This window comes from Erigeron canadensis, chromosome 1, assembly GCF_010389155.1.
Source record: "Erigeron canadensis isolate Cc75 chromosome 1, C_canadensis_v1, whole genome shotgun sequence".
Taxonomy (NCBI): Eukaryota; Viridiplantae; Streptophyta; class Magnoliopsida; order Asterales; family Asteraceae; genus Erigeron; species Erigeron canadensis.
The window spans coordinates 52,909,077-52,922,752 of record NC_057761.1 but is presented as its reverse complement, the minus strand read 5'-3'; the positions used below and the strand labels follow the sequence as shown (position 1 = coordinate 52,922,752).

The window sequence follows — 13,676 nt, the reverse complement described above, 5'->3', positions numbered from 1 at the left end:
TATACATAATTGGGTTCGCACTCCATCACCTAACCCAATAAACTGAATAGTAAAATCAGAGGGGAGGCACTTTGGGGGTAAGGGTGGCCAAGACCCATCCCCATATCCAACCACACATATATTTTACGTATAGATTTTTGAGTTTTGGCCCACAATATGTTATTGTTTTTGTACCGGCCCAGAAGTAAATCTCATACTAGTAAACTATAGTGGATCCCATTTGTTTTACAGTGATATTTATCAATAAAATAAAATAGAATTGTAGCATTTCTAAATCAACACATGAAATTTGGGGTCTTGAAAAATGAATGCACATGAGTACTTGTATTGTACAAGAATGTGATGCCAGTAAACATTACGATTTACGAGTATATTAAAACCATGGGAATATGGGATGTTTTAAGTAGAAATATGATCAGTTATTTAGTTTTATTACTACTTTTTAGATAATAATTATTTAATGTAAATTTTATAATTACAAAAATGGACAATTACTAAGTAATTTATTTATTTATTTTTTAAAATTAGTTTCGATTTAGACGTGCTGTAGGCAATTTTAACTAACAAGTCAATGGACCTCCAACCCCTCTTAATGGAAAATACCTTTGAAATGAGAAACCCAAGACTCAAATCCAAGACCTTTGAGAATACTCACATTCAAAGCCCACATAATAGATTTAAAAGATATTCTTGTTCAACCCATCTTAGTTAAGTTGGTTACATTTACTAAGTTATTAATTATAGCAATTTGACATGAATTAAAAAAGTATAATCAAATTATAACTAAAATATAAAGTGATAACTTTTTTGAAAGGTGTCGATCATTTACTTGCAACATTGGATCTAGCTTACGTTGTTTTAACTGGGTCCGCACTAGAGAGTCTCCTTACCCTCAATAACTCGTAGGAGAAGAAACTCTCAACTAAACCGTCCGAAGGCACGACATTTAATTGGGATAAAAAAGTGATAACTACAACTTTATTATACATACAGTAAAAGATAAGGTTAAGAATTCGATATAATTTAATATGCAACTCTTTTATATACAAAATCTAATAAAGTTATAAACACTATCTTATTCCTTTGCTACATTGAAATCTTCTACTATAATAGACTTTTAAATATTTTTTAACACGCTAAAACTACAACGAGGATTTGATTTAGGCCCCATTTTAACCCGACCCGACCCAACTATTAACCAACACGTCTAACTTGGCCATTTCGTCTCAATTAATTTGGACATATGTGATTTGGAATCCTGGATCCGTCACTGGACACGTGTCCTAATTTATTTATTTTATTAAATTAGCTTTTTTAGTTGTTTATAGATTTAATTTTCGTATTAGACTTAAAACTAAACTCCAACTCTTGGCTTATAAATACAAATTTTATTATAACCTTCTTTGATTGATTGTTTTCTCATTAATTTTTTTTTCTCAATTCTTCAACTTTCATTACTTATGTTACTTATAATAATAAGTTATTAGTATGAAGACTTAAAAAATTTGAGTTTACGATTTGAAATTACAAGGCTATTTGTCGTTATTCAATATGCTTATAAGTTCCGATTTTGATGTGATTGTAAAAACTTTAAGTTAAATCTAAAAATCTAGCTAAACATATATTATATTTATCATTATTGTTTATTAAAATTTAGATTCTATGATCGGTTTATTTTAATCACAGTTTATTTCGTACTCACGAATTATGTATGTGGCATATTCGAATTTATATATGATACAATTTATATAGTTACCGTATATCGTATGAGTATTAAAACTAGTATAAAAATAATTGAAGATTTCCTTAATTCTATTAAGATAAAAGATAAAGTTGAATATTAGACAATCAATTTTTGTGGAAAACTAACTGGCCTTTGGCGGTGATGTGCATAGTGCACGTCTTCGATTATCTCCTCTTATATTAATAAAACAAAATTGTTTTCAAAAACTATTTTTAGAAAAAGAATGACATGGCAAACCCTCATATTTTGCTAGCACAATATTTAAATAGATATGATATCATAATCTTTGTATTTTTATTTTCTCATTGTTTTTTTTTATCTTAAACATGTTTACTTCATTTAGTTATTTTATACTTTCATTCATTTTTTTATCCTCATATAAATAATTTTTAAAACATATATACAATGATAAATGAGTAGTCATCAACATTAACATTAAACCTTTTATGGTTTTTTTTTTTTTTAAATTTTGAACTTTTCAACTTTTTTCTTTTAATATTAATCTGAACGGAAATTGTCTGGGTCATAACCGATTTAATTTTAAAAACCCGGATTGAACCCGGGTTTAATTAGCTAGTTTAAGATGAAAGTGTGAAACTTTCATCCCTTAGATGATTTTTTATATGAATTTTTTCTTGTTAATCAAGATCTAACAATCGATCAATTTGGTATTTCACTATTTTTCATTCCTTTCTATTTTATTTTTTATTGTTTATGTTTATAGTTTACTACTAATAATAATTGTTTAGAATTGTGGTGGCATCTCTAAAAGGCTATTATCAATTTATTATAATTTTACTATACTATTGGTGATTGTGAATTGTGAGTTGTAATTTGTGAGTTTGTGCTTTATAATTTATTTACATTTAAGTGTTTTGTACTAAATTATTAATACTTTGTGTTTTGTAAATTACTAACTAACTCTGAGTTGTGTATTATTTTGTACTAAATTATTAATGCTTTTTGTTTTGTAAATTATCACTCGGTTTAACTTTTAAAGTGTTTTTCTTTGAACTTTACCCATAATTATTTTTTTATATTATATAATATTTGAAATAAAATATATGAATTGATTGAGTTATTAATGTACTTTTCAAAGATATAAGTTTCATCAACTATTATAAAAACGTATAAAAATATTTACGATCAAAGTTAAAGGAAAAATACTTTGAAAGTCAAACTAGGACACTAAATATATGACTGGGGGAGTAACTAATAGTGAATTGTGAATTGTTTTATACTAAATACTATGTTTTGTAAATTATTAACTTAGTAATTCAGAGTGTATTTTGAATTGTTTCTTAAAGGCATAACGACAAAGCAAAAAATTTTAGATTACTTTCTTTTACAAGGAGTGCTTCACTTAGATGCAAGTGGAATACCATGTTGGAGAAGATAGTCAAGAATCTCTACGTGATCAAAGCCCATAACCATTTGTAGCAGAATACCACGTTGGTGAGGCTGGTGGTGCATTGAAATATTTGGCACACCGTCACGGCGTCACCCAAAAACCTGGCTTCGCCACTAACGAAGATCAACCAATCGATAAGCTAATCCAATACCACTACGGAACTTGATATCGCTAAAATATCCAACAGACATATGCTTGATAGTTTGACCAAAAAAAAGTATCGGTTATGTCCTTGCAATCTACCGGTGACATGGTTGTAGCCACTGCTGTAGCTAACCTGACTGGTATTGGGTTGGTATAAACTACTTACATATTTCCTTGCACTGTTTTGGTGACAGATTTAGTAGCAACTAGCAAATGCTATACCACTTTTTTAGGTAGACATAATTGGGTGTGAAACCTTTGTTGGGTGTAATCAAGGAGTATGGTTACAACCATCATGGACCATGCCATTGAGATGTTCATTCACTAGGTTAACAAATATGTTTGAATAGATGTCATAGTAGGAGACCTGCTCTAAGTTAGTCTTCACATCATCCTTGGAATGCAGTGCATAAGAAGTATGCAGGACACTCTTAGAAACCTTAGCTAGCGTATTTGAGGGGGTTTGTTTGTTAAAAAGAATCATATACAGCTTTAATGAAACTGATATATAATGTCGTTCTTTTTATGCAAGTTGTCTTCATTGTAGATTTATTTGCAAGAAAACTACAGTTTATTGCCATCTTACCAAGTGCTAACACAGAATCCTAATTCAGTAAAAATCATCAATAGATTTATCAATTATAATCCTTAAGCTGCCTCCTGTCCCTTTCTTAGTGTGAACTGTGTAGCACTATGGTAACTTTTAGTACTAATTAATTGGACTCTTAGAGTCAGGTCATGTGCCTTTCTCCTTCACTGATTTGATCAACACTTGATATCTTCTTCCCAGCTCTTCGTTACAACTACAACCTACATGGACCAAGTAAAATAGTTACTAGGCTTTATATGTAACGTGTGGGTTGAACTACTTTGTGCAATTGTACTGCCGGCCCGTTATTTTTCAGAAAGCCCACGTAAATCCCAAGTTCGTATTCTCAAAGTTGATTTACATTCCTGGTTTAACAGATATAGAAATGAAATAGGCAACAAGACTAGACATTAAAAAGCTCAAGTTCTATGAAATCATATAAACAACAATATATGTAACAAACACAACTTCTCATTTATAGAAAACTTGGTCCGCATGCTTCTTTACATAAAGCCCGACATTAACTTAAGACAACAAAACTTTCATCATATCTTGATTTTACCTGTTAATGAAAGGGGTAATCTTGATGACAAGGCCAGGAAACACATCATCTGGATCATGAATATGCGGGTTTTCTTCAACGATATAAGGGTCACCACACTTTTCACTAATTGTATGCAATGTCTCTCCTTCACGAACGACGTAAATCTCATCACACGGCTTACTGCCAGCGTGAAATGTTTGAACATGTTTCACCACTCTTTGATTTTCAGTATCAAGTGACTCACAACAACTCAAAACCAACATTATCACTAAGAACAACGAACAATACCATGAGACCGTCTCGGCCAATGTTGATGATGAATGAACTCTAGCCATGATAATACAATAGATGTTGAGTCTCTCTCTCAGGGCTTTAAAGGAGATAATATTTGGACACTTTTGATAATTAGGAAGGGGGTTTAGTTGTTCCTGTTGGAGTTGGTGTGATGGAGATATATAAGGGTGGAAGTTAGAATTGTTTGCTTTCAATTGGGTAGATAAGTGTCAATTTTGATAACCACACGAAGAAAATAGAGGGAAACCAAAAATTGATTGAGCCCAAAAGTTGGTTTAACTGCTTTTATCCAATGGCTGACCACTTTTCAGCTATTGGTGTTGTTGGTCAACTGCAAAACAAAGAAAAATCAAACTTTGGTCTAGTCAAATAGTGATAGGAGGATTGACTTTTTTACACTTTCTATTTTAGGTTAATTAATGAAATATAATATTTATGTGAACAGCACAAATGAAATATGGTCCCGAAAAATATCTGCTGATATGTCGCTTTACAAAGACAAAAATAAGTAATTAATGAAATACAGTAAGAGTTATAATAGATTAATAGAATATATGCAATGAATAGCAAAGTTGTTTGTAACTTAAGGGAAATAAAAAACAAGTCAAGTTTGGTTTTTAATCATACCCGAATTAGTAAGTTTTTACCCTTCTCCACTTTCAGTTTTTTACAACTATTTTTAGTCATATCAAAATTGTTATTCACTTTCTACAACAATACATTTTTTTTAGGTAAAGAATTTTTAACCCTGATAACCTACCATATCACCTACACAAGTACACGCACCTTTCGTGCTTCAAACCAAGAACATGAAGGGTGACATGCCACCCTAATGGAACCTCTATCTAAACGCTACATTATCTCTCTTTGAGCCAAGCCAAAAGTATCTGTTTTGAGCCATAACCAAAACCATGTATTTAGACTTCTAGATTGCCGTGCAGTAACAGAGCATAGGGCAGTCAATTGAATTGATACTTGTAAACCATTTATGTGTGATCAGTTATCCACTCAAATGTCAAAACACTTGCATGTTGAATCCATCCAATTTTTCACAAGTTGGATCTTCACAGTTATAGACTATAGCATATATTAGGATTTTCTATCAAATCTACAGGCCTACATAACAAAAAACTGGCTGCTCATTAATCAGTGATCATCTATGTAGCTTCACGACCCTTGGGGTTGGGGGAACCAATAAGAAGACCAGGTGCTTTTGCTGGATGAGCTTTAGCACCACCACCAGTCTGTCCACCTGAAATCTTCACATTTGGCGTCTCAGAAACAGCAATCGACCTCTTTATCTATAATGAAACAATAAAAGAAAATGTTCTATTATTAACTCAGATTAAGTCACGCGAGTAGTGACTAAACCATAAAACCTTCAGCAATTTGTACCCACCGCGGCCAAACGCTCTCGATGAACATCATTACCAAACTGCGACCAAAATGCAAAATCATCACCCTCAAAAGTTATTATATTTCTTTAATAAAAGAATGGCATATCAATATCAATGCACATGGGCTTACTGGTTTCTTGTAAACCTTGATTTCATCTCCACCAAACCCAGGAAGACTCATGTTCCAGTTTCTTTCTGGTGATTCAAAAAACAGCACACATTTATACTTGTTTATGGACAGCATAACAACAAAAGACTGAATTCTAATGTTCTAACCAAGGTGTAGAAGAATGTCTTTTGACTCTAGCGTACTTGATTTCCGATGCTTGGCTAACGAGCAAGCAAAGGTTGTAACCTGGAATAGTTAGTAGATGAAAACAATTTTAAAAAATGAAATATTGTTAGAAATGATATGTCCGCCCATACTATTGGTCTTTCCTATATATAATTTAGGGAAATGAAGCTTACAGAATCAACAAATTCGTCAGCGATATCAACCAGAATGTCTTCCACTTCTGGATCCAATCGTTCAGAGGGATCAATCTGTTCATGACATGTAGTAAAGGATATGGATTAGCATCGACAAAAGCTCATAAAAGTGCATATTAGCTAATATGGCATAGAACTCCTAGATGCTATTCCTTGCTATAAGGCCAGAGGCCACTTCTCCTACATATTGCAGTCAAGACAAATGACATCAAAATAAAAATAATAAAATAAAACAATACCAATCATCAATTAAACTTTAGTGAAAACACTCACAGGCAAAAGCATGCAAAGGTGAGGTAACCTGGCTACAAGAATTCAAGAAACCTAAAAAAAGCTTTTATGGTCATGTACAACAACTCAACAAGTACTCGATGAGGATCTCAACCTGTCATAGTTTGACCTTAAAATCTTAGACAATAAATGTGTTCAACCTTATCAGAAGACTAACACCCATTTGTTTCATCGAGTATACCATTGTAAAATAAGATATACCAAATGTGTTTAACCTTAACAAATGTGTTCTATTGAGTTAACCACTGAAAAATAAGATATATAGAGCATAAATAAATGGGGTAAGGCGCTAAGCTCTAAAAACACATAAACAGGTGGTCACATTCTTATTGGGTGGGAACCAGGTAATAAAGAAGCGGTGACATTCATATTTGAGAACCTTACTTTCAGGGTTGGGGGAGGGAACAAATGCTTCAAATATTAGTGTAAGAACAATACAGCATCCGTTCATGACACGTAGTAAAGACTAAAAGACATCCAAGATATAGGCATCGATATGTGCTCGCACAGTCACACCAAATAACCAATGACATAAGATTATAAATTCCTGGTAAATTGGACCAAAAACCCAAAACACTACCAAGTTCCCAAGAACAGATGGATGAAAAAGCATTTACCTGAGCAACTATCTCCTGGATGCTTCTCTTGCTTATAATCCTGTTACAAGGCTCGCTAGGCTCCACAACAGCTAGTGGTCTATTCACTGCAGGTGGTGGTGCGACTGAGCTAGATGGTCCAACAGGTGGAGAGAATGGTCTTTGGTTCCCCAACCCACGATTCCTTGCCATCTGTTGTTGATGGCTCAAACTTTGTGGGACCCGTGATGGTGGTAACGAGTAATGATCCTGTGACTGTTGTGACAACGAAGGTGGTTGTGATTGCAGTGATGAGGATGTTTGAGGCTGCTGTGTGGCTACAGACATTGCAGTTTGTTGTTGAGATGGTATATTTGATCTCTGTTGCAATGATTGAGGGTTCATTTGGGGTCTGAATGATGATGCCGGGGGAAGAGGCGGCTTTCCTTGTGAACCAGATGATAGCCACGGTTGATTATGAGACTGTGAGCTCTGTGGAGTTATAGGTGCTGGTGAGCCTGGGGATCCAGCTGACGGAAGTCTTAAAAGTCCATGCTCTTGGAAATTCTGTCCAGAAAGTCAGTTACTGTATTAATTGATAACCGAGTTAATATAGAAGTTTTTCGATACATGACTAATACTAGAGATTTAGTAATCTTGCTTTAAATGTTAATACAACAATAAACTAGACAAATTTGACGGAGACATTACCTAATACTTTCTCAAAAGATATGCACTCAAGACATACATTTGCTAACTATATAGCTAATAAAAGTAAGAACCACAAACAAGGGAGAGATAAATATGTGAACTGAACGAAAAACCGATAATGATGTCGAGGTTTTGACAGTAATATAATATTAGATACACATAAGAAAACAAAAGACAACAATAATACACAAAGCACACCACAGTGACAGCAAATAGATGCTCCTCATTCGGTCTATTTGCCTGTGTTTAACTAGGTTTCATCTCAACGTGGATATCCAACAAGGTTTACCTTTACTTCCTATTATTTTATACTAACCCGGTCGCGGAAGTTTATACACAGTTACACACATAAAACATGTGAAATATTTCGTAGCTACTAACGGTGCTAGTAGATTTCGAGTGACATAAAGCCATATTCTGAGAGCACGATGGCTTGGTAGTTGGTACCATACTATTTGTAAACTGAGTTTGGTCTGATATTAGTAAACTGAGTACACTTATATGGTAGGCCTGTTTTATTTGTAACCCTATTGATCCATTTGTCAAACAACATATATGAATATAAAGAAAAAACAGACCATATAGCAAAGTTTTTGAAGCCCTATACAATAAAAGTTATCAAATTTGTATTGCTTGCCTAAAAGTACTTAGCCACTATTCTGTGCTCCAATTCTTTTCAATCAAAAAGTCAACATAAAATTTCATAATTATATTCAGCACCAATATACCAAGTCTTATATTGCAAACACTTTTGTGTTATCACGAATGCGTCGTCTTATCTCAGCCAAAAACTTGCCGTTTAAGTTTGCTTTATCACAAAGCAAGTAAAATTACCAACAAAGCTTATTTATTAGCCTGTTTTTAAAAAAAACTATCTAGTGATCTTTTATTATTCACATAGCACTGGAATCTAACAGATATTAAAACAATCAGAAAGATATGTACTATACTAACTTGTGGAGCGGGCGAGGGGCTATTAGGACCCGTCTGCGGTCTCAGGGAAGGCGGGATAGGCCTCTGCGGATGCGATGATGTAGTAACTCCACCTGGACGTAAAGAAGAACCACCCGAACCAAGCATTCCCTGCATCCCAGGCATTGATGGCCTTACCTATATACATACATTATAATAAATATCAGAAACCGAAATAACAGTAAAAATACATAATTGAATACAAATAAAAACAGCAGCATTGCAGAATACGAACCTGTGAAGCGGAGGTACCGAAAGGCGGGGCTAAGGACGAAAACGAAGAGGGGGGTTGAGGGTTTGGTCCGAAAGAAGACGAGGCGGGTACACCGATAGCCATACCGCCTCGAGGGGAGGATAATGAAGAAGGGGCAGTAGAGTGGTTGGAGATGGAAGAGAAATGAGTGAAAGGGGGAGATGGTTGGTTTTGTGGGGCCCATGGAGGCCGGTTAAATGGTGGTCTTGTTATTGGCACTGGTAATTGGGGTTGGGGTTGGGTTTGAGGGATTGATGGATTTGGGGGTTTAGGGTTAGGGTTTGGAGTTAGTGGTGGTGGTTGTTGTAATGTGGGAGATGATGAGGTGGTGGGGAGTGGTTGGGGTTGGGGTTCTGTGGGCGGCTGTTCGGTGGATGGGGTGGTGGTTGGTGGCGGAGTTGTGGTGATTATTTGTGGTGATGGTGGTGGTGGTGTTTCGGAAGATGGTGGTGGTTCCATCGGAAAGTGGAGGGGTGTATTTTCCTCTATATATGTTTGGGGGTTATTTATATCCTGAGGAGTTATATTTTAGATCTATTGATAAAGTTAAATTTTTAAAATTGGTGTAAACTAATCAGTGCCGTCTTCTGCGAGTTTTGAACCCCAATACCTCAACGGTGTATGGGGAAGGTTAAGATGTAGGCAGACCTTACCTCTACCTAAGTAGAGAGGCTGCTTCCAGTTTATACCTAAATGGTAGAAAAGACCCTCCAACCTTTGCATGAGATGATGATCGAACTCATGACCTCTGTCTCCAGAGGCAAAGGTGTTTACACTGATCCAACCATGCTGCTTTCCAAAAATTAATGTCTTTTTTCTAAATATTAGGATAGGAAAATGATAAATCATCTTAACTAAATATCTTAATAATTCTTCTAATACATTATTTCATATTTAAAAGGATTATTAGGTTATTTGTTTCATTTTCATTAATATAGATTTTGCTGAATGTCGAAGAATATTAAAAATTTTGTGTCATTTAGTTGATACGAATACACATAGTGCCTTAATCAATCTTTAACCTTATTCTCACATTTGTTCATTATAAGAGATCATTTAGTTCAAGAAAATTTTTTTTTTTTATTTCATTTTTAATTTTTTAGAAAAAGAAAAGGTTAGAAAACCTTTGAAAAAAATTTAAAAACGCATGTTGCAATTTTCATTTTTCCATCTTAGAAAACTAGAAAATATGTTCAAATTCACTTGTTTTTGTTTTCTATGTAACCTTCTTATTAGCTTGGAAAACAGAAAGCAAAAAAAAATTATATATTTTTCTAATCTTAGTTCAAAAAATGGAAAAGAGGATTTTTGTTTTCTTACGAAATTGTTTTAAGAATATACAACTTGAACGTGTTTTCTGTTTTTCATATTTTCTTGAAAAACAAAGGTTGTTTTCTCCAACTAAACGGGCCTTAAGTTTTTCTCATTTCGTATTTTGAGCAATAGCAATATAAATCGTATGCTATTCCCGTTTCTTATACGAGTATTAAAAAAAAAAAAAACTTCCCTTAAGGGATAAAAAAGTACTTATCACTTTTAACCCTTCTATTATTTGCATTTTCTAACACTTTTATTTGAGAAAATGGTCAACAAAATACCATTGCCAATGGTGTTATAGGAAATTTCGTGAATAACGATTCACTGGAAGGGGCCTAAGCCCTAAAAGTGTTTGATATTGTGCTTTCAAATTGAATTTTGAATTCTACAAGTGTGTTTTAAAAACACATGTCCTCTATTTTTAAAACTTTATGTTCTTTCTCTACTTAAACTAAAAATAATGACTTTTTAGTCAAAGATTATTTGTATTTTGTAAACACTGATAATCTCTTCAAATCGTAATTCTAATCTCCCGTCACATGTGTTGCGACGTCTATTTCACAATCCATCACTTTCTATAATTTTGTTATTTTATGTTTATATAGTTATCCATACCAAAATGCCATAATAGTTATTATTCGAGAGAATTTGTTAGTGTTTAAATAACTAAATTTAGATGTATGTAATGAGTCTTATGGCGGATCCAAAAGTTTATGAAGTAAGGGCTTATAATAATTAATCGTGAAAGTACATGAGAATTAGGGGTCTAATAGATGGTTTAAACTCAAATTGTGTATATATTAAAAAAAGATTTTCCACTAACTAAGAAGGTTTTAGGGCAAGGTGGTGACCCCCTCACTCAACCATGGATCCGCCAATGGTAATCACTAAAATATGTGTAAGGTAGGTAAATGGTTAAGAAGTTAACAAAGTTTCAAATCAAAACTTTCTAAAATGAAAAATATTGCACACATAAAATTTTTATGATTTTTCTATAACAAAATTTTTTTGTGTGTAATTGATTATTTAGGGCTTAGTGTGTAGGCGTTCTTGTCTTCTTGATGAAATGATAGATTTTAACGAGAGAAAAAATTATCTGAATATATTCGAATACAATCAAAAAATAAAAAGAAAATAAAAATAAAATATTCATATCACATTTATTTGGAGCATGAGGTTACAGGGATTGATGAAATTGTTACAACTTACAACTACTATACCATAAACCCTCATTAATCTAGTAAGCTTCTTCATCTCTTGGAAGAAGAACATGATCATTCTTAACAATGAAAAAGTTTTCATAAATGAACCCAGCTAGCCCACCTCCAATAAATGGCCCAACCCAATAAACCCAGTGATCAGTCCAAACTCCAGCCACCAAAGCTGGCCCAAAAGACCTAGCTGGGTTCATTGAAGCACCAGAGAAAGGCCCTGCAGCCATAATATTAGCACCTACTACAAGCCCAGTTAGAAGTGGGCCTAGTCCATCAAGAAAACCCTTTTTGGGGTCAACAAGAGTAGCATAGACTGTGAAGAGCAGTGAGAAAGTTAACACAATTTCCATGATAACACCTTGTAGAGAATCCATCCCAGCTGCAAGTGTATGCACCGGCGTCGTCTGAAAATTTTCAAATACTCGTATAAGCTTTAAAAACAACTTGTGGTATATTTTGACTTGGTTTCAAGTCAAATATAATGACGTACATACAGTAATAGGTAACATAACATAACATAACAACTCATTTTGACTTTATCGGCCTTCTTAGTCAACGTGTCGCATAAGAGTTAGCTCAATAAAAGTATATATATTCAAATGACAAAAAAAATATTATCGGTATTTGGTAAAGTACATCTTTTTCTTAAAAGCTTATTCTATCCAATAGAATTATTGAGTTAGAAAATAGTACCTTTATGTGTTAGATAATTTTTATTTTTTTTTAAATTTGCGTAGAAGTTGAAACAAGTTTCTAGGTTAGGAAAATTAATTGTACCAATCCACCAGTGAGATAGCTTAGGAGAGCACAAGCGGCAACCGAAGCGAGCAGCTGATCAATCCAGTATAGAACGGATCGGACCACAGTGATATGACCACCCACGCATAGGCCAAGGGTGACAGCCGGATTCAAATGACCACCAGATATTCTAAATCCAGCTGATATCATCACGGCCACCACAAATGCATGTGCCATTGCCACAAAAAACAGCCCAACGATCTCATTTCCAGCCAACTTTTCTGATCATACATTGAATTGATTCAACGGTTAGCACGTACGTACGTAAAATCACAAAAAAGAAATATATAATAAAGTATTTGTGGATCGAATTTGACATATCGTCAATTGGAGATTATATATGATGAGGAATTTGAAACTCACCGGTGGTCATGGCGGATCCAACACCGGCAAAGATAAAAAGAAATGTCACGATGAACTCGACGATTAGGGCTTGGATGCAGTCGGGCTTGGTGACCTCATCGATTGAGCCTATCGCGATCTTAGCCATTGTATAGGAGATCTATCGATGTTCGTAAAACTTTTTTTCAAATGCATTCAACCATAAGGTGATAGGGTCCAATATATATATAGAATACAAAAAATATATATTAATTAGCATATATGTTGGCATGCATTATTTTGAGTTGAAGTAAGATTCCATTGGATCGGATAGTGGCTCGATCGATCGAGTTGGCACATCGTGTTACTATCATGCCTTGGTCACATGGTGGGATCCATTTATATATCTATATATATTGTTTTGCAGCCATTGACTTCATAATATAATTATTGAAGTTCTTTAATCTTGGTAATCATATATAGGATTGAACATGCGTAGCTAGCTAGGGACGTGCTATAATTTGAATATTCATGGCTAAATTTTCTCATGAAATTCGACCCAATAATTTCTACTTTAACAAGTATACCAACTGTAAGCAATTTCAATTCTCT

The 13,676-nt window shown here is 33.9% G+C and overlaps 3 protein-coding genes across 3 annotated transcripts; all 3 read right to left on the bottom strand.

The window, feature by feature from the left end:
* Positions 1–3,836: 3,836 nt before the first annotated feature.
* LOC122586110 lies at positions 3,837–4,897 on the bottom strand. Its single transcript, XM_043758219.1, has 2 exons — positions 4,451–4,897; positions 3,837–4,109 (listed from the first exon to the last, which is right to left on the bottom strand). The coding sequence occupies exons 1-2, from the start codon at positions 4,765–4,767 to the stop codon at positions 4,103–4,105; spliced, it is 324 nt and encodes a 107-aa protein (XP_043614154.1). The 5' UTR covers positions 4,768–4,897; the 3' UTR covers positions 3,837–4,102.
* A 792-nt stretch (positions 4,898–5,689) lies between these two features.
* On the bottom strand, positions 5,690–9,895 carry LOC122606983 (transcription initiation factor TFIID subunit 12). The gene is made up of 8 exons (XM_043779900.1): positions 9,397–9,895; positions 9,144–9,299; positions 7,521–8,045; positions 6,592–6,666; positions 6,400–6,478; positions 6,254–6,318; positions 6,126–6,161; positions 5,690–6,027 (listed from the first exon to the last, which is right to left on the bottom strand). The coding sequence occupies exons 1-8, from the start codon at positions 9,871–9,873 to the stop codon at positions 5,884–5,886; spliced, it is 1,557 nt and encodes a 518-aa protein (XP_043635835.1). The 5' UTR covers positions 9,874–9,895; the 3' UTR covers positions 5,690–5,883.
* A 1,967-nt stretch (positions 9,896–11,862) lies between these two features.
* Positions 11,863–13,313, bottom strand: LOC122584813 (aquaporin TIP4-1). The gene is made up of 3 exons (XM_043756875.1): positions 13,107–13,313; positions 12,723–12,964; positions 11,863–12,349 (listed from the first exon to the last, which is right to left on the bottom strand). The coding sequence occupies exons 1-3, from the start codon at positions 13,231–13,233 to the stop codon at positions 11,969–11,971; spliced, it is 750 nt and encodes a 249-aa protein (XP_043612810.1). The 5' UTR covers positions 13,234–13,313; the 3' UTR covers positions 11,863–11,968.
* Between the last annotated feature and the right edge of the window lie 363 nt (positions 13,314–13,676).

What these genes read in the sequence shown, in the direction of transcription:
- LOC122606983 (XM_043779900.1), bottom strand. Translation starts at nt 9,873, where the DNA reads ATGGAACCACCACCATCTTCCGAAACACCACCACCACCATCACCACAA. An exon ending in TCCAGGAGATAGTTGCTCAG is followed by an intron (nt 6,667 to 7,520) that starts GTAAATGCTTTT and finishes TGTCATGAACAG; the next exon opens with ATTGATCCCTCTGAACGATT. An exon ending in CTGACGAATTTGTTGATTCT is followed by an intron (nt 6,479 to 6,591) that starts GTAAGCTTCATT and finishes TAACTATTCCAG; the next exon opens with GTTACAACCTTTGCTTGCTC.
- LOC122584813 (XM_043756875.1), bottom strand. Translation starts at nt 13,233, where the DNA reads ATGGCTAAGATCGCGATAGGCTCAATCGATGAGGTCACCAAGCCCGAC. An exon ending in TGGATCCGCCATGACCACCG is followed by an intron (nt 12,965 to 13,106) that starts GTGAGTTTCAAA and finishes ATGTATGATCAG; the next exon opens with AAAAGTTGGCTGGAAATGAG. An exon ending in GCTATCTCACTGGTGGATTG is followed by an intron (nt 12,350 to 12,722) that starts GTACAATTAATT and finishes GAAAATTTTCAG; the next exon opens with ACGACGCCGGTGCATACACT.
- LOC122586110 (XM_043758219.1), bottom strand. Translation starts at nt 4,767, where the DNA reads ATGGCTAGAGTTCATTCATCATCAACATTGGCCGAGACGGTCTCATGG.